Source organism: Zalophus californianus, chromosome 8 (assembly GCF_009762305.2).
Source record: "Zalophus californianus isolate mZalCal1 chromosome 8, mZalCal1.pri.v2, whole genome shotgun sequence".
Classification (NCBI taxonomy): Eukaryota; Metazoa; Chordata; class Mammalia; order Carnivora; family Otariidae; genus Zalophus; species Zalophus californianus.
Window position 1 is genome coordinate 27,733,205 of NC_045602.1, and position 26,650 is coordinate 27,759,854.

Genomic DNA, 26,650 nt, shown 5'->3' on the forward strand with positions numbered 1-26,650 from the left:
GAAAGCCTTTCTAAGTATGACACAGTACACAGAGCTACAAATACATGAAGACAAATTCAAGTTCCAGGTTTCAAATAAAATGGGCAAAGGAACTGAACAAATAATTCATGCCGAAAGAAATCCAGAGCACACAACATGTTACCCTCCTCACTAAAAAGAAATATAACTTAAAACTACACTGTAGTAACAGTTTCACTTCTCAGACTCAAAAAATTTAAATACTTTCTTGGCATGCGTGTTGGGAAGTAGACATTCAATTCACACATCACTGTTGGAAATGTGAATTTGTGGAACCTTGATGAAGACCGTTTTGGCAACATCTGTCAAAATTCGACGCATATTTTCTTTTTGACCTAGTAATTCTGTGTCTGGGAATGTATCCTAAAGATGATGATGATGATAGTAACAATAGCAGTCGTAGCAGAAGCTAAAATAGCATTTACACTATGCTGGGCATCGTTCTAAGTAGTTTCTGTATACGGCCATTCACCGAATCTCTGCAGTAACCTGAGTTCTTATCACTGAGAAACTTGAGGCACAGAAAACTCAACAGGCCCAAGGACACACAGTAAGTGGTGAAGCTAGGCTTCAAACCCTAGTGGTACGTGTCCAGAGCAGGCTCTTGCTTGTGACCTTTCAAGATATACTTGGACACAAGAGAAGTAAAAAATGAGGAGGGTACCATATTGCATGCCATCATTTGTGTACAAGTGGAGGGAAAAAAACGAATATACTCTCTTTATATGTTTAAAATATCTCTAAAAGAGGACACATACACACCCCTAACAAATTAGATGTCTGTCAGGGGGAGGAGGGGGTAAGGGAGGTCCCCATTGTGAGAGAGGATTCTGAAGCAGGTATGCCTTAGGAGACATGAGAGCCAATGCTAAGGCTGTGGGTGAGTGCTGGAAACTATGCAAAATTGGGAGGAAACCTATCTGTGTGGCAAAGGGACAAAATTGAGGAGACTTCATTGAATAAATTCTATCTACATTTTGAATTTTGAGCCATGTATTACCTACTCAAAATTAATAAGAAACAATTTTTTAAAAATTCCAAATTTAAAAAAAATTCCAGTACCACACACCATCACTCTTGCTTTTTCAATAGCTAAAACGACTTCCGAAGGGGTGTTCTATACACTCCAATGACAGTAGAGATTATATTCTCAAGAGGAGGCTTGTCTAGTGTACAATATACAGACAGCTATTTCTGGTCTAGGACAGTGCATTATTAATGAAGTGGTCATCATACATACATGAAGACATTTACCAGTTAGTGGTCCTTAAGCTTTTCTGCTCATCTGCATATTTTTAAGTTTATATACAAAGTGGTTTTTTTTTTAAAGATTTTATTTATTTATTTGATAGAGAGAGAGATAGCGAGAGCAAGAATGCAAGCGGGGGAGTGGGAGAGGGAGAAGCAGGCTTCCTGCCGAGCAGGGAGCCTGATGTGGGCCTCGATCCCAGGATCCTGGGATCATGACCTGAGCCGAACGCAGACGCTTAACGACTGAGCCACCCAGGCACCCAATATATACAAAGTGTTTTATCATAAATTTAAATGTTCATTGTTTGCTGTAAAATGAAATGAGCATTGACTGTGATAGGAATAAAGATCTCATGACATGATTTGATAAAATAGGTTCTAACTATCTTACTGGATAAAGACCCCTGAATCTCAAAGAAATCATTTAACATTTTTTCTCTAAGTTTTATCCAATGTATCTTAATAGATTTGGTTTTTATGAAATAGTCCAGTTATATTTAATAGAATCCATATAACTAAACCAATACTCTTTTGGTTGCTCTGAATTCAGAATATCCCTAGGCAGGCCAATTTGATCCTTAAGGGAAATAAGTATAAAGGGATTTAAAGGGCTAGAATGCTTTAAATAGATGTTAAAGGAAGCTTCCTTGAACCACTATTTTTTACGGTCTCTGTGTTTGGTATCCAGAGGGTTTTACGCCTGGCACAATTCCCAAGAGGAAGATGTCAGAGATGTATTATGGACTTTTTGTTTGTTTGCTAGTCTGTTTTTTGGCAAAGTAGAATAAGTTATTTTCTCAGCTAGTTTTGGGGAAGAGTATTTGTGGAAGATGAGGACTGGGAATTTATTCCCTTGCTTAGAGCAATCCATTCAAGCAGCATATCCCTTGCAATGACTGCATATTCTTGCTAATTCCATTTTGGAAAACCCTATACCATATCAGAGGCATCATCCTACCTTCTTATTTTACCTTGTTTTTTATTTTTTTAAAAAGTGCCCAACTAGAGAGAATATTTGACAGAGATTTAATAGGAATGAGTCTCCTAATCTTCACCTCATTCCTTTGTTGTCCTTGATGATGCTGTTCCACACACAAAGCTGCTCTGTTACACACACACACACACACACACCAAATGCACAAGAAAAGATTCTCTTATTAGACAAAAACTAGAATTAAGAAGCAAAAGGATGCATAGAAGATTGTCCCTCATAGATTCTGTATGTATATGGGATATCAAGATATTTTAGGCTGTTTTGAAGTTGTAATAAGGAGAACTGAATGATATGAACTTCTTTGCAACATTTATTCCAAACTTGAACCAGGAAGGGAAGAGAGAGATTCTCCCTAAGGTTCTGTTTAACATGTTCCTGAGTAGTAATTACCTCTGTAGTGATAGTAGCTAAACACTGAGTGCAGATTATGTACCATACACCATGGAGGGCAATTCATATAGATTGTCACTTAATCTGCATAGCTATTCTATGAAGGTGGGAATTACTATCTTCATCGTACAGATTCGTAGATAAAGGCTAGTGCGCTAGCGTTCTGAATGCAGATCACCTGTCTCCTGGTGCTCTAAGTGAATTGTTAGCAAGTATTTGTTGTATCCACACATTGCTTTTTAATTTTAATATGGTTACACATTTCTTGCCCTAGTTTGTTACAGAGAAGTGCTCAGGGGGAAGCATGCTTTCTATTACTTTTGTTTTTCTACGGCAAGCACTTAAATAACAGGGTAAGAAGGTAACTGTTCACAGCACTGCAAGATTTAAAACTACTATATCTCATCATCATTGTAAATGGGATTACAAAATAGCCCTCCCTCATCTCTTTAGGTTGGGATTTACTTTCTACTTGTTTCATTAGAATTTTTTTCACTGGGGCACCTGGGTGGCTCAGTCGTTAAGCGTCTGCCTTCGGCTCAGGTCGTGATCCCAGGGTCCTGGGATCGAGCTCCGCATCGGGCTCCCCGCTTGGCGGGAGGCCTGCTTCTCCCTCTCCCACTCCCCCTGCTTGTGTTCCTGCTCTCACTCTCTCTCTCTCTCTCTCTCTCTGTCAAATAAATAAATAAAAAAAAAAAAAGAATTTTTTTCACTAATTTCTGTTAATTGAAGATTAGTTAGAATGAAACAAATCTCTCTATAGTTTCACATTAATGAAGTTGACTTGTGCTTGGTCTTCTGTACCCCACAACTGGTCTCCATTGAGAGAGAGGATTCTGAAGCAGGTATGGCATGTGCCTTAGGAGACATTAGAGCCAGTGCTGACTAAGGCTGTGGTGAGTGCTGGGAACTATGCAAAACTAAGGAAACCTTTCTTTTCTGAGGAATTATTTGCACTTTTCACACCTCTCCCCAAGAAAACCTGATTTATCTAAACCATCTTGTAAATGCCTCATAAAAAAATGGCATTAAGATACAGTCAATGATAGATAGGTTTGCTTTGAATTCCTAGAGAATTGGGCAGTTGACCGTCTTGGGTTCTTGTAGATAATCACTTACATTTTCTTGAAAATTTCCTTGGCTTTTTGTAACCTCTCAGAATACACTTCATCCCATTAAGTTTTTTTTTTTTTAATTTTATTCTGTTAGTCACCATACATTACGTCATTAGTTTTTGATGTAGTGTTCCATGATTTCATTATTTGCGTGTAACACCCAGTGCTCCATGCAATACATGCCCTCCTTAATACCCATCACCGGGCTAGCCCATCCCCCCAACCCCTCCCCTCTAAAACCCTCAGTTTGTTTCTCAGAGTCCATAGGCTCTCATGGTCATTTCCCCTCCGATTCCAACCCCCCCCTTCATTTTTCCCTTCCTACTATCTTATTTTTTTTAAACATATAACGCATTACTTGTTTCAGAGGTACAGGTCTATGATTCATCAGTCTTACACAATTCACAGTGCTCACCATAGCACATACCCTCCCCAATGTACATCACCCAGCCACCCCAACCCTCGCACCCCCCTCCACTCCAGCAAACCTCAGCTTGTTTCCTGAGATTAAGAGTCTCTTATGGTTTATCTCCCTCTCTGGTTTCATCTTCATTTTTTTCCCTCCCTTCCCCTATGGTCCTCTGTCTTGTTTCTCAAATTCCTCATATCAGTGAGATCATATGATACTTGTCTTTCTCTGATTGACTTATTTCACTTAGCATAATACCCTCTAGTTCCAACCATGTTGTTGCAAATGGCAAGATTTCTTTTTTTTTGATGGCTGCATAATATTCCATTGTGTATATATATACCGCATCTTCTTTACCCATTCATCTGTCGATGGACATCTTGGCTCTTTCCATAGTTTGACTATTGTGGACATTGCTGCTATAAACATCAGGGTGCACATACCCCTTCGGATCCCTACATTTGTATCTTTGGGATAAATACCCAGTAGTGCAATTGCTAGGTCATAGGGTAGCTCTATTTTCAACTTTTTGAGGAACTTCCATACTGTTTTCCAGAGTGGCTGCACCAGCTTGCATTCCCACCAATAGTGTAGGAGGGTTTCCCTTTCTCTGCATCCCTGCCAACATCTATCGTTTCCTGACTTGTTAATTTTAGCCATTCTGACGGGTGTGAGGTGGTATCTCACTGAGGTTTTGATTTGTATTTCCCTGATGCCGAGTGATGTTGAGCACTTATTCATGTGTCTGTTGGCCATTTAGACATCTTCTTTGCAGAAATGTCTGTTTATGTCTTCTGCCCATTTCTTGATTCGATTATTTGTTCTTTGGGTGTTGACTTTGATAAGTTCTTTATAGATTTTGGATACTAGCCCTTTATCTGATAGGTCATTTGCAAATATCTTCTCCTATTCTGTCAGTTGTCTTTTGGTTTCGTTGACTATTTTCTTAGCTGTGCAAAAGCTTTTTATCTTGATGAAGTCCCAATAGCTCCTTTTTCCCCTTGCTTCCCTTGCCTTTGGTGATGTTTCTAGGAAGAAGTTGCTGCGCTGAAGTCGAAGAGGTTGCTGCCTGTGTTCTCCTCTAGGGTTTTGATGGATTCCTGTCTCACATTTAAGTCTTTCATCCATTTTGAGTGTATTTTTGTGTGTGGTGTAAGGAAATGGTCCAGTTTCATTCTTTTGCATGTGGCTGTCCAATTTTCCCGACACCATTTGTTGAAGAGACTGTCTTTTTTCCATTGGACATCCTTTCCTGCTTTGTCAAAGATCAGTTGACCATAGAGTTGAGGGTCCATTTCTGGGCTCTCTATTCTGTTCCATTGATCTATGTGTCTGTTTTTGTGCCAGTACCATACTGTCTTGATGATGACAGCTTTGTAATTGAGCTTGAAGCCTGGAATTGTGATGCCACCAGCTTTGCTTTTCTTTTTCAGCATTCCTCTGGCTATTCGGGGTCTTTTCTGGTTCCATACAAATTTTAGGATTATTTGTTCCATTTCTTTGAAAAAAGTAGATGGTATTTTGATAGGGATTGCATTAAATGTGTAGATTGCTCTAGGTAGCATAGACATTTTTGCAATATTTGTTCTTCCAATCCATGAGCATGGAACATTTTTCCATTTCTTTGTGTCTTCCTCAATTTCTTTCATGAGTATCCTATAATTTTTCTGAGTACAAATCCTTTGCCTCTTTGGTTAGATTTATTCCTAGGTATCTAATGGTTTTGGGTGCAATTGTAAATTGCAAATTAACCATCCTTAATTTCTCTTTCTTCTGTCTTGTCGTTGGTGTATAGAAATGCAACCGATTTCTAGATTTGATTTCAGCTCCCTGCTTACTACCTACATGGATGTGGGCAGTCTATTCAACCATCCTGGGCTCCATTCTATGTGTGGAAATGGGTAACACAATGCTCTTGATGAAATGTAACAGACTACTGCCCTTACTACTAAACCTAGATTCCCATGATGCTCTTGTTTTCCTCTTGCTTCTGTGACCCTGCTCCATCACCCCTTAAGTGATTACCCAAAATCCTACCATTGGTCTGAGTCTCTTTCCCCCCTCTTGGGTGATTTAATACAGAATCATTATTCTAACTGAATATTCCAATTCAAAAATCACTGGATGCTGATCATTCCCAAATCTGTCTCCAGACATTTTCCAGAGTTTTAGATTGAAATCATCCCCATCCCTACTATTGTATACATTAGTTTAAGCTCTAAGCTTCTGATTCCAGTTTTTGCTCCTTAAATTTATTCTCTCCTCTAGCCAATGATTTATATAGAATCCAAATCTGACCATGTTGCCTACTGTGGTATATACTGAGGTACACAAACCAGGTCCAAGTTACTCAGGAAGATGCGCAGTGCCCTCTATTAGTTGGCCTCTACCACCTTTCCAACTTCTGCCAGTTTCCATCTCATATGAGCAATACTTAACACTGCTATCCTAGGTCCCTGGCATAACTTCCATTGTTTATGATTTTATGCTGTAATTATCTGTTTCTGGGTCTGCCACTGCACATTTTCCAAGGCAAGACTTTCTAACTTACCTTTGTGTTTTTTTTAAGGTTTTCCCTCAAATTCCTGGGGAACATGTTAAAAAAATGTTTTATTCTAGTTCCACCCCAGGCTTCTTCATTTACATTTAGTGGGAAGTAAAGGATATATTGGGGAAGTTCTCATGCCAACAGCTATGTTTATGCAATGTCTTTACCAACATACTTTTACAGGGGACTAAAAGTACCCAAGGTAAGTGAGTTCAAACACTGACATGCATACCTCTTTCATCAATGGTTTGAATTGTGGGAATACATTAATGTATCCAAATGTGGAAATGGAGCACTGAACAAAAAGAGCATTTCTAATATTATAATTATGTTAGTGAGGAATGAGAGAAACAAGAATAGGGGAAAAAAAAGGCATTTTATATATAACATTAGGTAACCCTGTGATGTATTTTTTAAGTAAACCCAATGGCCCTATTAAAATAAAATGAATCAAATACCAAAGTACTTAAGAGAGTTAAATGATATGCATACATTCGAAAACTATATCCAAATGGATATAATATAGGTAAATAATACTTTACATTTAATATTTTACCTACCAGAATGTAGGTAGGGCACTACCTAAAATATCTAAGTATAAGAATATAAGTGATTTGGGCAGTGGGAAAAACAGGTTAAGTATACATAGAAATGATTTCAAATGCTTTCCCTTAACAAGAATTTATTTAACTCTTCTATGTCCAGCATAGTTGGACACTAGCTCAGTTTGGGTCTAGAGCAAGAAATGAAAATGATAGTGGCGTATCTTTGATAATTTTCATAGAGAATGTTGACTTCCTGGTGTAGGGAAGAAGCATAGCACTAACAAAAGGTACTGTCTTTCTCAATCTAAGTAATAGCATTTTAAGATTTCATATATCAAAAATTCCCTCCTAAAAATTTTGTTCTCTTGTTTCTCCAAGAAATTCCCATATTCCCAGTAAGTTCTTACTACAAGTTAAAGTTAAGAATGTGTGTAAAATCAACAGACACGCTCTACACAAAATCTAAGAACTTTATTTTGATATAATAACAAACTAACTGGTGGTTTGAAATCCTATCCGAGAACTTAATTTGTGTCAAAACAGGAGAAACTAAAAGACAATTCTTTTTTGGGTTTATAATGGGGGGAAAAATTCTAGTTTGAAGCAGAAAATGAAGATGCAAATTTTAGAGCCATCATGGAGAAATGTATAATTTGTTGCTTATATGCTCAAATTTGAAAAGCAATTAACCATAAAAATAAATCAATTATATTTGTCAAAAGAATGAAACATATTCATTAGATATACTGTGGAGTCTTTGGTTACAAAACAGATTAAAGCAAATGCTAAGGTAAATGTGAATACATTCTAAGATACGAAACCTTAACAATTTTATCTCTAATAGGAAACTCCTATTACATACTAAACATATTTAACAGCATAAAGAGGCTAATACAACTTTCAAGACAAACCTTAAAATCTTTAATGATAAATAAAAGTATTTTAAATTGTCTTCAAGTTTAGAATGGTAAAGCCTTGCCAAAAAAATCTAATATACAGGTAAAAGTAACAAAATAATCAAGGTAGGCTTTCAAAATGGTTTTTAGGTACCAAAAGAATGTGCTTATCTCAATAGCAAATAGATTATTGCTATTCTGTGGTAAGACATGAGTTGATTCTTTAAAAGGCCCAAATTAGTAGGAAAAGGAAATACTAGTTCTGTTTTTACAAACATATATTTTCATTTCACTTCCTTTGAAATGTCCCTCATTCTTAGGAAGAATGGAGAAACAACAGAAAAAACCCCACAAACCAAAAAAGCCCTGAAAGATTTGGGCCATTAATTTATCTTTGCCTAATACATTGTGTAACAACAGCTACACCCAGTGGCCAGAAATGAGTAGTGAAGTTTTGTAGCTATAGTGTTATAGAAAAAGGTCAATTTGGAAATAGGGTTTTTTTCAATTTAATAATGGTTTTAGGGTAAGGGTTATCTTTCATCACAAATTATGTTTTAAAGAAACACTCAAGAATTTTTGGGGGAACAGATGCCTTAGTTTATAAGCTTGAAACAAGTATCCACATTAATTCAGTTTTTAAAAGTAGCTAAAATAAAACTCAAACCAGAGAGAGAACATACAGATACTTTATTGCTCACCTTTCACACAAAGCACACCTCCAGCCATTTTCTTTCACAGCTTGACAATGTTTACGTATACAAAAACCCAGCAAGAAGCTTCATGTTGATTTCAGTAAAGGAGAATGTAAAACATCAACTCAGCCAGGCTTTTGTTTTCTGCAGCAATAATAAAGGGCCTCCTGCACTAAGCAAAAATCTGTTCTCTTACTTGGTAGTGCATTTCTTCCATTACAAAAAAAGTCTCCTGCCCAAAGCAAACTAACTTGTATTTGCTGAGCCAGTGGTATTAACTCATGCATAAAACAAATTTCAGTTTGCTGTTTCTTCTAACAGATTTCAAGTAAAAATAAGGTTTAAGGAGGAACTTGTTTTGAATGGATGCAGGTCAGTCTGAATTGCTATACTATATAAATGCCTACATGTCGTATAGGTTCACAACTTAGTTTGCTTTTATAATCTTTACGGATTTTGGCCGTGTTCAAGGTTTTCAGAGTTGAGCATATGGTACAGTATTCCATCAAAAGGATAAGGCTACTGAATGTGCTATCTGTGGAAGAGCTCATTTAATAGGAACTGACCTAAAATGTGGCATAATCTCTCTGAATAAGAAGCCAATCAGGGCAGAACTGTGCTTGGAAAACAGGCATTAGAATACTTTAAGGAAAACACACACAAATGGACTGTTAATATGAGGAAGATTTCCTAGTTGAAAATCTAAAAAAATCTAGGAGAATCCTCATTTCCAAAACCGCTTTTTTGAAAACTACTTATTCAAGTAATTTCTTCCCAAAAAAGTATGCATGTTCTGACTGTGGAATTAGTCTACTGGTCAGTTAAAGGCAATTTTAATTACCTTTTAAAAAGTTCTTTATATAAAGGAGAGATGTTGTACGTGTTTCTCAAACAAACTTTGTCATGTGAGTCCTTTAAAAAAAAAAAAACAAACCACAAACCCAACAGAATTGAATGAAGACCTACAAATACTTATGCCAAGCAGGAATCTGCCTGCCACCTGTGGTCTCACATTAATTCAATATTGATGCTGGACTCAGGATTCTGAAACTAAGTTTCTATTACTTGAGCTCTAGCAAAGTGTAAGGTTCTGTAGCCTCAACTAGTATAATGTCTTCCCTGTCCAAATCCAGAATGATTATACTGATAACCTCCATGCTGGAAGTGCTGTTCAAATTGTCCCCCTTGGTGATAATTCTGGCTCCCCCTTCCTCCCCAACCTCCTCCCTGGCCTCCACGTCCACCTCGGCCTCCGCGACCACCTCTCCCTCCACGACCACTGCCTCGATCATTATGGTGCCCACCATCTTGGTATCTATTGTCCTGTTGGTATCCACCACCCTGGTATCCACTTCCTGTATATGTAGATGTTTGGAAGCCGCCATAACCACCGCCTTGATAGCTACCACTGTGGCCACCACCATGATAGCCACCCGGCTGGAAACCCGAATCTCGGTAACTACCATCTTGGTAGCCACCTCCTCCTCCACTCCCTCCATCCGTCCAGCCTCCTTGATGCTTATTTCCTCTTCCTCCCCCTCGGCTACCATGGTCGTAGCCACCACGTCCACCTCTCCCTCCTCCTTGTTCATGACCTCCTCGTCCTCCATATGAGGAATGTTCATAACCACCTCTCCCTCCTCCTCGGCCTCCTGCTTGCTGCTGGGGGCCATCTTGCCTTTTCTGCCATGGTGGCATCTCTGGAGGTGGAGGTTCAATTTCATTGGGTCTACCTCCTCTGTCAGGGACCCTGCCCATCAACACCTATGGGATAAGAAAGATATTTTAAACTACTATATTTTATTAATAGAAATAAATGTATTTGAAAGAAAATAAAAGGTACTTCAATCACCTTATTGATGGCACAGGCAGTCTTTTCTCTTATAGAGCCACTGCTTGTCCTTAAAATCTTTGACAAGTCTTGTCTTGCAGCCAGAAGGTGGGCAACAGAAATAGTACTTTTAGGAGATAAAACTGAGCGTTTCGGCTGATAAACCTTTGCTAATTTTTCTGTCTGACTCTGTTGAAGCAAAGTGTTCAAAGACAAAAATCAATTTTCAAAATGACATAGAAACACTGACGTATTATTATTTTTTTTATTTGAGAGAAAGTAAGAGCTAGAGAGAGAGGGCATACACACAGAGGGAGAGGGAGAGGGAGAAAGAAGCAGACTCCCCACTGAGCAGGGAGCCCGATGCAGGGCTTGATCCCAGGACCCCAGGACCCTGGGATCAAGCCGAAGGCAGACGCTTAACCGACTAAGCCACCCAGGCGCCCCAGAAACACTGATATTAAATAAGTTAAAGACTTCCAAAATGTCTGATAATAATAGTTACTAGGCTTAAGAGGGGAGGAAAAAAGATATACTCACCATTGTTCCTACCTAGTCAAGAACTACCCTAAGACACAGCTGTCAGACTTGCTGATACAGCAAGGAATAATGTTGCAAAGGGGACACACAGGGTAGAGGGGCTTCCCTTTAGGATTGTGGGGGTAAAAAGGTGCCCCCTGACATTGGTCTCGAACATATTCATTCTATCTATTTAAATATAAGGATGTAAACTAATTTCAAAAATTTTGCTTTTGAATTTTCCCATCTTTGCTTACAATGAGATAAAAAATGTTAGCTACGGTTAATTTGTTCTAACTAACAGGATACATTTCTTCCGAAGTGATCCCCCCTGTGTAATACTCTCCTTTATTATAAGTAATAAATAAGGAAAAAAGTCTACTTTAACCATTTAGTAGAAGTATAAGTTAATGATTAAGACTGTCAGCTCCTGACAGACAAACCACTGGGAATCTGGGACACCTTGGCACATCACTTCAATGTGTGTGAAACACAAGACCGCAAAAGACATAAACAGAAATTTCACACACGAGAAAATAAAGTTCGAACAAATATAAGAAATGTTTTTCAGACAGGAATCAACAAATGCAAATTAACCAGGGTGCCTGGGTGGCTCAGTCGGTTAAGTGGCTGCCTTCAGCTCAGGTCATGATCCCAGAGTCCTGGGATCGAGCCCCGCATTGGGGAGACTGATTCTCCCTCTCCCACTCCCCCTGCTTGTGTTCCCTCTCTCACTGTCTCTCTCTCTCTCTCTCTCTCTGTCAAATAAATAAATAAAATCTTTAAAAAAAAAATGCCAATTAACCTAAATTGTGAGAAATAACTATCTACTAAATTTTGGAAACAATAGCTATAACACACAGTAAAATCGTACAGAGAAAAATATTTGGTAAGTCTGTCAGTTATATGCAGGTACTCAAATACTGATATTATAAATGTTTAAATTATATGGGGAAAAAAGGATGTAAAAAGGTATGTTTATTACAATTGTGCAAACAAAGCAAGGAAGACAATACTAAAAATGAAAATAGCTATTGTGGTTAAGACGATGGAATGATCAGTGACTATTTTATTAGAAAAAAATTACCTGAATAATTAAAAGGATAAAGAGACTGTCATTCCATAGCTTGTCTGGAGGGAAGTTTCCTGAACAGGTCTTGTATGTCTTTCTTATGGTCACTTGTGCCTACAGTAAGTGCTCAATGTTTGTTGAATGGAGACAAACATCTTTGAGAAGGTAGCTTAATGTTTCGAATAAAACTGATTTAAAATGCAATTTCAAAGTGATATAAATACATAGATTTCCTTATCTGAAACTGGCTCATTTTGTGCAAAGTTATTTCTATAAAGTGATTTAAAACCAAGTTTCAAAATAAGATGATCGGTATATAAATTCCACTTATGAAAGCATAGATTTGTGTAATTTGTATAGTCCTTCCCTATCCTCTCCAATATATTTACATAGTTCATAAAATCATTGTGTATTATGGTTCAAAAGAATCTTAAAATAACCCCTAGATTAAACATGGCATTTTAAAGATGTCAAAAATGGGGAGAGAGACGGAAGCTCAGACACAGTGGGTTAGGATACCAGCTGTACAATCCAGTAAAGACAGGGCCAAAATCAGAACCGCGTAGTACTGCCTCAGTCCGTGCACGACTTCATTGGTAGATAGTTTTCCAGCTAAGAGGTGCAGGCTTCTTATTTTGAATGATTGTTTCTATCAAAGATAACTTAGGAAAGGACTGGCATTTCCTACACAACAGCCATAGGAGAGAACGATTTGCTGCTGGTGTTGATACGGACTAGCTGTGAGATCTCAGACAAAGCCTCCCATTTACTGGGTCTCTGTGTTTGTTTGTTTTTTTCCAGTTGCAAAATGAGGGGAGTTAAGACTGATCTCTAACACCCCTTTCCAACACCGAAATATTGTAACTCAATAAATACCTACCCCAACAATTTAGCAACCAAATAGGGCTGTGCCAAGGTTTAAAGATTTTAGGTGACAATAACATAACATTATTTAGGAAAACTACATAAAAATTTTTTTGGAGTCAACTAAAATTAAAAAAAAAAATCTGTTTTCAAACATGAATGCACTATTAAGGGAACATATAATACACAACTGGACCAACCTCCCCATAAGTTCAAGGACTAGTTCCATTTCAGGGTTGTAAGGATGTGAAGTCACGTGTGTCAATTACTTTCTGCTCACTGATCATATAATAGATATTTAATAAATATCTGTAGAATGACCAAGATCTTTACCCAGATTATCTCATTTAATTTGAAGTAAAACTGAACTCTTACCAGATTCTTCAATTCTCTATAAATACTTACTAATATCTGGTCTTGCTAAATCCAGTATTTCTAATTTTAATTAGCAAATGAAATTGTTAGCTTAAAGTACAGTAAATGAGTAATTTAAAAATTATTTTAGTGATATTTAGTCTTTTAGTGATTTTCAAATACTCTGTTTCTCCTACAAGTAAGTATTCCCAGTATGGTCTAAAACATACGGTTTTGTTAAAAAAAATATTAAAAAGCTGAAAAAAAAATGTTTTCATTATTGCTGAAAGGCTGAAAGAATTGCTACTCAGCAACTCATGAAAGAAAAATTCCTATATGTGTCTCCTATGCATTTCTCTCTCCATTGTATCTAAACTGTGCTAAGGGGCACCTGGGTGGCTCAGTCGGTTAAGCGACTGCCTTCGGCTCAGGTCATGATCCTAGAGTCCCGGGATCAAGTCCTGCATCAGGCTCCCTGCTCAGCGGGAAGCCTGCTTCTCCCTCTGACCCTCTTCCCTCTCGTGCTATCTCTCAAATAAATAAATAAAATCTTTAAAAAAAAAATAAACTGTGCTAAGAATGTTTAAGTCTCATGTCTATAAATATTCTGCTCTTTTAAAATATTTAATATGGGGCGCCTGGTGGCTCAGTGGGTTAAGCGTCTGCCTTTGGCTCAGGTCGTGATCTCAAGGTCCTGGGGTGGAGCCCCAAGTCATCAGACTCCCTGCTCAGGGAGAGTCTGCTTCACCCTCTCCCTCTGCCCCTCCTCCCAGCTTGTGTGCTCTCTCTCAAATAAATAAATAAAATCTTAAAAAATAAAATATTTTATATGTACCTTAGCTCTGTCAGACCAGCCAAAAGACTGGACAGTGACATCCAAACGTTTTATTAGCAGCTTTCTCCGAACTTCATATTCATTGGCTATGGCTTGATTAATTGCTTCTATCTTTTCCTAAAAAGGAAATTTAAAAGACCAGTTAGAATTTAAATGTGCTTGACCCCCTAGTTCCAAAAGGGCAGAGACTGTGTTTCATTCATAAATGACTCCCCAGCACTTAGCACAAAACAAATTACTTAATATACTACTAAAAGTTATTTTAAGTTTATGAAATAAGGCTAAATAATGTCTCGAAACATAATAAAGATTAAGTAGAGAACTCTCATTTAGCTTTCCCATAATTTGCTGTGTGAAGTTCAGCCCAATGACGTTTTTGGCTTGAAGGCAACCCATTTGGCAATTAAAAACATACTGAACTTCAATTTATTTTGACCAGCTATGTGAAATATTTACAAATTATGAGATAAGTGTTTCTAATCTTACACAAGTAAAATTATTCCGAATAAGTCTTCAGATTCACAAAAATGGATTCTAAGAATGTCCACCTAGGAAACTACATATTGGAAAACATAACCTAAACAGCACAAACTGTCAACATCGTGAGGTAAGTAAGTGGTTCTTTACCAAGACAACTCAAGATGACTGCTACTCACCCAGTGGGCTGGTCCCATTGGCTTCTTCAATAAAGGCTTTCCCACATGGTTAGGTGGAACTTTTGCTAATGTCTCCTTTAGCTGACACAAACACATAAATGAATGAATAAACAAATCTAAAAGTACAACATATCCTCCTCATCTTCCCAATTCCCATCATATCTTGCCATCAAAAGAAGATTCCTGACAAGAGGCAAAGGTGGAGATGTTTTGAAATGTACAGGACCCACACGATAAAGACACTCACTTGTCCCAATCCTCACGTGCCTATGGAAGCATGATTCCTTCACTGTACCTAGAACAGTGCCTGACAACAGTAGGCACTCAATGTGTACTTGCTGAATGGATGAATGAACACACAGAAAAATATGGACTATGAATACAGTGCTGCTCCCCTGTAGAGTTCAGCCAAATTTGTGCATCATGGTGTCCATCTACCCCACAATGCAAATGTACCAATTCTTGGAGTCCAGCAGATATGCAGAGGATAACTCTGCTATAACAAATACCATTCTCTTACATTCATTAATTTATTAAAATGGCTTATTCCTAGTCAATTATATTTAAAAAAACCTCTTAACTGTTAAATGTGTGGCATAAAAATAATTCTGAATTATTTTCACATACTAGATTATGTTAGCAGTCAACAAACCTAGTTTGCCAATTGAAACATAAGATTCAAAGTGACTGGATTAAAAACCAAAAACATTTACATCTTTTTCTGTCCAGTCAATGAAAGGAGGGTGGTAACATTTAATGATCAAGAACTTAAAAATTAATTGCGTTAAAGTTCAATGATAAAGTTTTAAAAAGGACTGAAGTCTTCATTCTTTTTACATTATACCTAGCTTATTTCAGCTTATAAATCAAAGTGTAAAGTTTCCTTTTTGAAAGAGAAACATGCTGACAAGTTAAAAAAAAAAAAGTAAAATACTAACTTCTCTTCAAAGTATCTAGGACTTAAAACCCAAAACTCATTTAGTAACAATTAATAATATGCACATTAGGTTCCCATTAAGAGAAATTAACTTGCTTCATTTCAAACAAATGTAGGACTATGCCTTTAATACACTACAATCTGGTACTAAAGGTCTTACTTTTTTTTCAATCCCGCTGAAGAATTGGAACATAGTTATATTGGCTGGAGGTTTGGACATTCCTAGAGCAATACATATGCCTTTCAACTCTTGAAAGACCTCACTACCGCCTCCTTCTTGAGCTTTTTTTGGAGGAGTATTCACACAGAGCATTCTGGCAGCTTCTAGTTCTGAGATGAGGTATGCTGAAGTAAACAAAATAAGATTTCAAAATGAGATACAGCTACAGTTAATAGTCATAAGTCTGGAGTCACAACTCTATAGACCTAATGATACGTAACTTTTAAAGCTGCAAGAATGGATAAAAACAAGGAAAAAAAAAACATTTTTACCTGCAAATGACATAACATATAAACTGGTTCTGTAATTCAGGTATTTAATCAATATATGTTTAAAGGGTAACTTATAAATAAGTGATTCTTCTTTGAAACGAAAGTATCAAGGTAGATCATGTCTAAAAATCTGGATTCTTATATCCTACTATTCAGGAACTCCAGAACAGGGGCTGGCATCTGTTAACAAATTTACAAAAGGTAGAAGGTGGCCAATCTTCGGAAACAGTTAGAACCGGTTATTATTTTTTTACTTCTCACCACTGACATGCACCAGTGATATAACTCTCTTGCTCTCTTACCTTCCAACACTTAGGCAGTTTGTTCAGAACCGGCATGAAACATTTTCAAGTGATCAAAACTTACAAAAGGGGGAAGACATGAAACTCCCCAAAGCTCCTTCCTCATGGCTTCCAGTAGCCTAATGCCACCCTCTCTGTTTAAAGAAAACCCTCTTCCAACCAAGTTCTCAGTATTCCCTTTCCCTCTACCTTCCTCATTCTCTCCCCCCTCCCCACTCCTGAAAAACAACATCACTAAAACTTTCTGATCTTTTCTTGACAGAGTTCTTTTGTATCAATATCATCCCCTCATGTGTTGACTTCAGCCAGGCATAATGAGGGCTGCAATCTGCTTCAGGTAATTGAAGGTATAAATATTCAATCTTACTCCTTTAACTTTCCCAAGGATGTTTACATTTTTATGAAAGATGATTAATAACCATTGGGAGCTCAGGATTTCGGGTGAGAACCTTCTGACAACATTAGAAAGACAGTTTTGGAAAAAGACATTTTCTGGGCTCTTAAGTCTCATTAAAAGTTCAAAAGAATGATCAGCTTGACTATCTCATTTCTTACACCCAAGGTGTAATGTTAGAACAATAAAAAGAGCAAGTTTCTGGAAAGGTCATTCTAAATGGCCTTGATGAAATCTTAATGTGTTCCATATAGCAAACTGTAGGAGTTAAAAGATCAAAAAGTAAAATTCCACTGTCATGAAAATAACCACTGTTTTTCTAAATATGGTTTTACTGGAACATTACCACACTCATTTCCATAATCTCTATGGCTGGTACACGCCACAACAGTGGAGATTAAACGGTTGTGACAAAGACCTTCCAACTCACAAAGCTGAAAATATTTACTGTCCCATCCTTTAAAGAAAAAGTTTGCCAACCCTTGTTCTAGAAAATTATATGATTTAATAAACCGGTTCTCTAAATTTGGGACAACATTAACTCAGGCACAAAATTAGTTCACCAATACAATTACCATCAGAAAACATTATCTGTTACTGATGTGTTCAAAGTACTAGGAAGGGCACTGGAGATATAAAACAAACAAAACAGATGATCTCTACTGACAATCTACTTAAGAATAAAGAATATATGCATTCACGATGAATAATTCTTCATCTATTAGGAACTCAAATATCTGAGGGTTTTTTTGTTTTGTTTTGTTTTGTTTTTTCCTAAAGGAAATAATCTGACAACCAGAGAGGCAATGAACAGTCAAAACTTCTTAACCAGACACAGGAGAGTCTTTTAGCCACTCATTCAAAGACTATTCTATTTTACTAAAAATTCTAATGAGATTGGTTATTTTCCCCCTCAGAACACAACATACTAAAGATTTAAATTAGTAAGGTAAAGGGTGCTGGAGAAATAAGTAAAATTATAGCATCAAGAGGCGACAACTGATACTTGGAAAGATGAGAAATATTTATACAGAGTGAATAGAGAATGAGCACATAAATACTAGCATGACAGAGAGAATACAAACTGAGGGGAATATTTTAAAGGGGAAACAGCAGAAGCAAAGATAAAAGAGGAATGAATAGTGTATGTGTGCATGAATTCCAAGAGCAGCATAACCTTTAGTTGGTTTTAGTCATTTAGTTGAGAAGCAAATAGTTGTATATTACTGAAGAGCTTCTGAGGTGATAGCATATTAAAATAAAGTCTATAAATTGTAACCCTGATCCCAAAATAATATTCAGTGCAGTCTTAAGTAACAGGAAGGAGTCAAAGGCATTTTATAAAGTGTTTTTTTTTTTTTTTTTAAGATTTTATTTATTTATTTGACAGAGAGAGACACAGCGAGAGAGGGAACACAAGCAGGGGGAGTGGGAGAGGGAGAAGCAGGCTTCCCGCTGAGCAGGGAGCCCGATGTGGGGCTTGATCCCAGGACCCCGGGATCATGACCTGAGCCGAAGGCAGACGCTTAATGACTGAGCCACCCAGGCGCCCCTATAAAGTGGTTTTTGTAAGCAGGAACACTAAAAAGGCCAAACTCTTAGTTCTTTGAAAGAATTAGTTATTCATGGTCATTACTAAGCTTTCCATGAAGTTCTTATCTTCCTATGTAAGATAACGTATCCTGAGTGCCAAATATTAGGTTTTGGTAGAATGAGTGAGTACACTGTCGCTGAGCCAGTTCTAGAAATCACACAATTTGAAGGATATTGAATGCATGCATAAGAACATGCAGCAGTATCAGTATTTAAAGCAGTATCTGATCTTATGTGCCTACCTCCCATCCCCCACAATCATTCAACAAAGGGGAAATTATGTAAGTGATTCTGGAATAACTCAGTGCCTGGGTCTAGTGGTGATGAATACATTTTTTAAAAAAACGAATCTTCAAAATTAGAGCTGTCTCATTTTTCAGAAACCAGTACAGTTGTAAAGATAATATTTTAAAAATCCTCTGAACTGTGTCATAATAAGAACTATAACATTCAGTTAACCAAAGCTTAATCTAAATGTGTCTCAGAGACTGCTACAAAAATTGTGAGTTAAGACTACTGGTTGTGTTTACTGGAGAGTTCATTTAAGGCAATAAAATTTGTGAGTCTACTTACTGTTTTTCAGGGTGAAGAAAGAAATGTAGTTAGTATATAAAAAACATGGAAGGAAAGAATTTTCGTAACAATTTCCCAGAATGATCAGTAAGCACAGGAACAATTCAAATACTATTCCAGAAAATTTTATACTGTAATTTGATATATTTACAAACAAAACCAAAACCCCCAATTACCCAACCACAAAGAAATATCCACAATATAAAGCACTTTAATTTTATTAAAAAAATCTTCATTATTCCCACACTACCTTCCTAGTCTATTTTAAAATGTGCTTCCAGTCTAGAACGCTAAGGGTTAATGATCATACACTTGAACACTCGGTGCTAACTTTGGTCATATTAGGTGAAGCACAATAGTACCAGCAAAGTTAAATGATAAAATAGTAATTACAAAACAAATGCTGCTACCAGTGCACAGGCCCACCATTAGCTTCTAAGTTGGAAATGTAATAGTTTTCTTTAAGTGGCATTCTGAATTAAATATGTAATGAAATAGTACAACAGCCAGTTTATTAGTCAAAGAAAACATGAATAAAAAAATAATAGCTACATTCTAGTAGCCATAAACTTACTGAGCAAAAGGAGGCAGTTCTTCTGAATGAGAAGGCGCTTGGTCACATCACCAGATGTCAGTGATAGATATGGACAGTTCATCTCCCCTAGTAGCCCACTCACCTCAAGCTGGAATTCTTCAGCTTCACTTGGGCCTTTTAAGAATTAAAATAACTTTAATAAAAATGACTGTTTTTCCCTTTAGCATAAAAGTTATATATAAATGGAAAGTTTTAATAGGATTTTCCTAGCACAAGTTACTTTGACTTCTAATTCATCCTTTCTCACACCACTGCCCATTTTCTTAAGAAGTTCTCATTATGTTAGTCCCTTTTTTGAGAATCTTTAATCGTTTTCTAATTTCTACCCCATCTAATCTAATTATTTGTCTGCCTTTAAAGATTGCTTAATAGCCTCTATGCTTCACCTTCCCCTGCATATTACCATAGTAGTACCTGAGACACGTATGTAGCAGTTACATTTTACCTTCAAAAACATTCTATTTGTGCCAGGCCAGCCTCCCCACTGTTCCAAGAACAGTGTCATTTCCACTTCTGTGCCTTCATTTAAGTTATTCCCTGTGACTGATAGACCCTCTACTTTCCCTTCATCTATCAAACCCCACCTCTCCATGAAAGCCCACTGGCTCCTTGATAAGACCTTCCCCAAGTCCTGCTGCACTCAATGATTTCCTCCCCCTGTGAACCAAAGTGAAGCATTTAATTACTGTACTAATCTCCAGTTTCATTTGTGCCTAATATTCCCAGTGAGATTAAATTTGAAGTTAGCAAACATGACTTGTAGTTCTATATTCCCAACCATGTTAAGTACAGAGTTCATCTTGTGAACCAAGGAGAAACAATGCTCCTTCTTCCTTTTCTGATTGGTTCTCTATCACACAAGGGCAAAAATTAACAAACTTTGAGTCATCTGACCTGGGTCCATTTTCTTCCGTACTTTCTTCTTCTTTTTTTTTAAGATTTTATTTATTTATTTGCGAGAGAGAGAGGGAGAGCTAGAGAGAGCAAGCACGAGCAGGAAAGAGATGGAGAAGCTGACTCCCCGCTGAGCAGGAAGCCTGATGCGAGACTCGATCCCAGGAGCCTGGGATCATGACCTGAGCCAAAGGCACTTAACTGACTGAGCCACCCAGGCACCCTGGGTGCATTTTCTCATCTGTAAAATGGGAAGGCTGTATTATTGTTTTGCAAACTGTTCTGTGAACTCAAATTCCACAGAACTCCTTTAGAAACAGCTGGGGAGGATGAGGAGAGAGTTGTGCAAAAAGTACTCCCTCTTAATTTCAACTAAACAGGTACACTGTTAACTGTTTTGTATGTTGGCTTCTATGTTTTCATTTGAACAAAGGGGTTCCAGGTTATAAATAGTTATCTACTATAGGTGTTTTCACAAGTTCCTACAATCTCTGAAATGTTAGGTCAAGAGGCAGTGTTAAAGAGTACTGGCTCCCCAACTTGACTGCTGGGGTTGAATTCTGGCTATATCACGTACTAGTTGTGTGACTTCAGGCAGTGCATTTAACCTAGCTGTGCTTCCTTGTTTAATGTCTAAAAGAGTAATAAAACCTACCTCAGGTTTTAAATGACTTAACACATGGAAACTGCTTACAACATATTGTTTAATAAATGTAAGTTGCTGCTATCATTACTGTTACACGACAGTGTCCTTAGTAATTAGAACTGGCTGCAACTAACATGCGCACATTAAATATACTGAACATGCAAGAAAATGAGCTCTTCAATATGCGATTCTGTGTGGGGGGAAAAAAGGGATTATGTGTATAGTTCTCCATGAGGGGAGGTTAACTAGAGAGCATTTTTCTTTGTCTCCTATTGTAGGTTTACCTATAGTAGGAGGGAACCAGATGGTGGGGTGTTGGGTTCCAAGCTTTTGTCTCTTTTGCAGAGTCAACAAACTAGTGCTAATACAATAACAAAATTGGCAAATATAAAACAGCTCTCAATGCCATAAATCTGATGGAGCTGCATCTGGTTGTGATGGATCTAGTGATACATTCCTAACTTCTTAAGTGTTCTCTTTCTCCCCATGTATAACAGAATTATAAAGCATTTCCTTTACATGCTATATGTACTTCTGGAATCTAAGAAAAACATCCCAATTTCCAGTTCTAGCCACCGATTTAAGAACTAACAAGCCATGTTTCACAAAGAATGGAAAGTTCATATATGCTATACTTGTCTCCCATTTCTGTATCTCAGTAGTAAGGTCTTTTCAACTACCACAATGCTTTAGTAGTTGCATAACTATAATCTGTTTTCTCAACTTCCAAAATCACTTTATCTCTATAAATAATGGAGGAAAGAAAAGTATTTGGGTTTCTTTATAAATTTTTTTTTTTAATTTACAAAGAACACTTCAGGTTTAGTACTAATAACGTTCAACTGATAATTCCCCAATTTTACTTTTATATTTTGTACCTAAAACTGAATGTTTACTTACTGTTAGTTGCTTGCACATTTTCCTCTAATTTACAGAACACTCTTAATTCAGACACCAGCCAAGCACAGAGTTTGGTAAACTCGGGGGAACTGGCTCCAGCAGAGACTGCCTGAGACAGAGCGCCATCTTCCAACAATGGACCCTTGTAACTGGTGAGTAAAAAATTATACTTCAGAAGAATATAAAATCACCCCTAATATTTTATACAAATACTATATCTATGTATTATTTGTATGAATAAATAATCGTTTCATAAGTTATGATGACCACTCTGCAAACTTACAAATGTAAATAAAATTTATAGAAAACTAAATCTAAAATTTAAATTTTAAACTAATAAAATCTATTAGAAAAATAAGTTACATGATAACAGCATTTCCACTCTTTAAAATATATATAAATATTTAAGAAACTCATATATACTACTAAATTATGTCAACCTCTATACATTATACTGAAAGCTCTTGCTGTACAAAGATTTTCTTCCTTTAACTGAATATTAAAACCACATTAACAAGAGATAGCTGATTATACTATAGTTTACGATTTAAGTTACCTTTCCTAGAAATCAATTAGGTTAGTTTTTTTTATTTTTATTTTTTTTAAAAGCAAAAACTTTCCAGCTAATCATTTATTTCCTTTTTCCATATCTGATGACAGTTAAGGCTATTAAGACATACTAGTATCAGAAAAATGTCTGGATTAATTTAAAAGATTAATAATTGCTAGCAAGTTGATGTCTGGGTGAACTGGTGCATCTGAATCCTAATCCTCTGAAAGTGATTCAAACATAATTTTAAAGTATTATTAAATATGCAAACATTCATAAAAGACAATAGTAATAAAGAACCCCAACCTAGAATATAGCTAGATCCTGTCATTTTCAGGGTAATTTTAAAATATATATTCTCCAGAAGATTATTTTATCTTTTAAGTGAAATATTGAGAAAAAGGTATTGAAGATGAAACATTAAATATACTTAAGATAATTTGATGTTTGGAAGTATAGAGATGTTAGAGAAATGACAATACTTGATTCTTTTAAAATGCACCTATGTTTTTATACACTGAATGGAATGGAAAAAAATCTTACACAAAAAGTGAGATTATATATAGCCTGGCATCTAGATTCAAAACCACATATAATTAGACATTGCAATAAAGAGACTAGGCCTAGAAATCTCTCCTTGTGTTACACATTCATAATTTGTTTATTCTACAAGTAGTTATTGAATTCCTACTGTGTGCCACATTAAAGATAAAAGTCATTTAAAATTTTAGTATTTCTCAGTGAATCCTTTAAAAGTACATGTCAATTAATTAAGTATGAATCTTAATGATTGAGTGCCACCAAACTAATTGGTTAGGCTTAAAATTCATAGCAAAGTTTTCAGAAAATCTGACGGTTTACATTACAACTCATCTAGAATATTTACTTGATTTACAATTATTATAGTAAAAATTACTTTTTTTAGTACTCCAGAAAAGAAAAAAAATATAGTTTAAAGGGTAGGAGAACAATAATGGGAAGAAATAGCATCCATCACCAATTGCTAGGCAACATCTACCCAAGCAGCACAACCACATTTAAATAAGGCTCCTTTCTCCTCTCATTTTACTACTCCTTCAATGCTAACCCTAATTGTCATTTCTTCTAGGAAGCTTTTAGGACTTCATTCCTTTCCAAATAAAGGGACCTTCCTCAGTTCTCCTCACAGAATATTCTGACAGTGTGAACTTCTTTTCCACCTCACTTTGACCCATAAATGATCAGCCCAACACTGCCAAGGGGCAAGTGTTCCTCAAGAAAATGTTTACTGAATGAATGGATTTATATGTGAGCAAGCAATTTTGTCTGAGATGTCCACCAAAGAGACCATTTTGCTGAATGTGACTTTCACCTATGCTCTAATCAAAGAAATAAGTCCCCTAAAGTCTGGAATATTCATGAAAATTCAGAGCAAGTTCCAAAAAAAAAGAACAATGGTAATTCACTTTAAGAAAAAAGATTTAAGCACTACCACTTCTCCCAAAAATTTCCATCAGGACAGCAATGACTTAAACGGGCAGACTCTGAGAACCTCACGGTGTCCTTTCCTAAAAAAGCTTCCCCCAAAGGTTTCCATGTCATAGAAAAACCTTCGAGGAAGGTTTTGATAAAGGACTTGTTACTTTATAAATATAGCTAGCTAAATCTATCTATATATATATTTTGGACACCATTTACCTGTAGACAAATATTTAATCACACAAGTTGTTTCTGGGACCACACTTAGACCAAGAGGTTCTAAATTCTCAAGTTTTAAAGAGTACACTAATCTCAGTGACCCAGTGAGGTAAGAAGCCCTATTTCCAGCTTCTAGGTACTAAATTATGGTTGGGTAGTTGTCAGAAGAAAGGAAATGCACAACAAACACGTAGGGACTTGGTGGCTGAAGATGCCTCTAAGGGTAAGGGCTAAATGGTGGCTCGACGAAGTAGAGTGTCACTGTCAAGGGAAATAGCCAGTGAGTGGTTCCCATGAAGGTGGTGACAGGTGAGGTGCATAAGTGAGCTGGCTAGCGGAACGGATGCAGGCATGTGGCTTAGGGAAGCCTGAGTGCATGCAGAGATGACTGGGCAAAGGAGATTTTTTGAGAAACGGGGTGGGGTAGGAACAGGGGCTCAAGAGAGGAGCAGGAAGTTTGGAGGACAACTACGAAAAAAAGAGAATCAACTTTGGCAACCTCTAGAGTGAGGGGGTAGAACAAGAGGATGGGGAGCAAGAAGAGAAGCTCGGAGAGGGGGGTGGCGAGAAGCCAGAGCCCAGACAATGACACGCATGACTGACAAACGCTGCGGGAAACTCGGCTGCAGGGAGCACAGGGAAGGCCTAGGGTCGTCGCTTTAGGAGGGCCCCGACCCGGCAGGGCGGACAGTGGACGTGGCATTGGGGTCCCGGAGCCATAAGGAGGCGACAGTTAGGAGCCACCGGGTGCGGCGTGCAGAGGCAGGTGTCCCCGACTGGGGCGGAGGAGGTGTTCCCGGGGGCCGACAGTGTGAGGTTTAGGAGACCCGTACCCTGGCACTCTTACCCTAGATCTTCCAACGACTCCAAGATGTCAGTCTCCATGAGGTCACACTCCATGCTACTGTGGTATTCAAATTTCCGAGTCGTCAGGCTCCCCTCTTCGCCGGCAACGCGTACACTCGCGCATGCGCTGCCCCCCCCCCGGAACTTCCAAATCGACAGCTGGCGCCTCAGCCACTGCACTGCGCATGTCCCGAGCGTGCGCAAGAAACTCGGTCCCGCCTGCCGCCCCACCCCTGCCGGCTAAAGGGTTGCCGGGCGGCACAGTCTTACACATGCGTATTACTGGATAGTGAAGCTGGCGGCCCTAAGAAGGGCAGGAGGACTGGCTGCGTGGCATCTGGGCGTGGGGACCCACATCGAGGGGGAGCGGTCTAACCTCTCTTAATTGGGTGTACGCATGTGCGAATATTGGGGCGAGGCGGGCGCGGGAGGAGCTTGGGGAGGGGGCGGTCTCAAAACGTGGTGGGTGTTGGCTGTGAAAACGGAGTCTCCGGATCCCTAGGAGTCACACGAGTGGTTCCCGGCAGCGTGCTGGCGTGTTCTCGCCTGAGCTGTGGGTCGTGCCGAAAGGGAAAACTCCAGTCTAATTCCTTAGGACAGGCGTGGACTGGCCAGTGCCGAGAACGGCACATACCATGCCATCTGATTACCTTGTGGCTGCAGTAGCTTTATTAGAGAGGCGTCAACTTTCCGTTCACACGGATGTGTTCAGAAAGTTGTTTCATTACGCCTGTTGCGATCTCTCCCTGATTTCTTAAGCCCTTTCCAGACATTTTATTCCCAGGCGTCCTCTATTTTAAAGAGGCGGGCGGGGGTAGGGGGGGCATTCATTCCATATCAGATAGAATAGCATTTATTTAAATCCACACAATTTAAACAGCGAGTAAACTTTTTTGTTTTTTGACATTTGGCTCCTGTGACTTTCAACTCACGATGGCTTATGATTCCTTGTCAGTTATTGAATGGGTATGTACTTAGAAATTACTGATAAATGAGGAAAATTGTTTCAAAGTGATGGCACATTTAGAAAATTACATTTAACCATGAGTTGGTGTAATCCTGAATTGTGTAGGCATCTAAAGAATTTTCACACTCTGCCGGTAAATTTTATTTTGTAGTTCTCATTTTTGTGTCTAATGGCTAAATGCCCCTAATCTTAACAGTACTCCTTTTTTAGTTCCTATTTTGCGTTATCTGGAGTGGGGAAAGGAATTAATGTTTATTATGTATCTACACTGGGTTTGACATGGTATTATTGA

At 37.8% G+C, this 26,650-nt stretch overlaps 1 protein-coding gene across 1 annotated transcript; it reads right to left on the reverse strand.

Moving 5' to 3' along the window:
- Window positions 1-7,772: 7,772 nt before the first annotated feature.
- On the reverse strand, window positions 7,773-25,558 carry FAM98A (family with sequence similarity 98 member A). The gene is made up of 8 exons (XM_027622996.1): window positions 25,393-25,558; window positions 22,319-22,467; window positions 19,858-19,992; window positions 16,090-16,274; window positions 14,993-15,073; window positions 14,337-14,453; window positions 10,714-10,881; window positions 7,773-10,625 (listed from the first exon to the last, which is right to left on the reverse strand). The coding sequence occupies exons 1-8, from the start codon at window positions 25,443-25,445 to the stop codon at window positions 9,960-9,962; spliced, it is 1,554 nt and encodes a 517-aa protein (XP_027478797.1). The 5' UTR covers window positions 25,446-25,558; the 3' UTR covers window positions 7,773-9,959.
- Window positions 25,559-26,650: the final 1,092 nt, after the last annotated feature.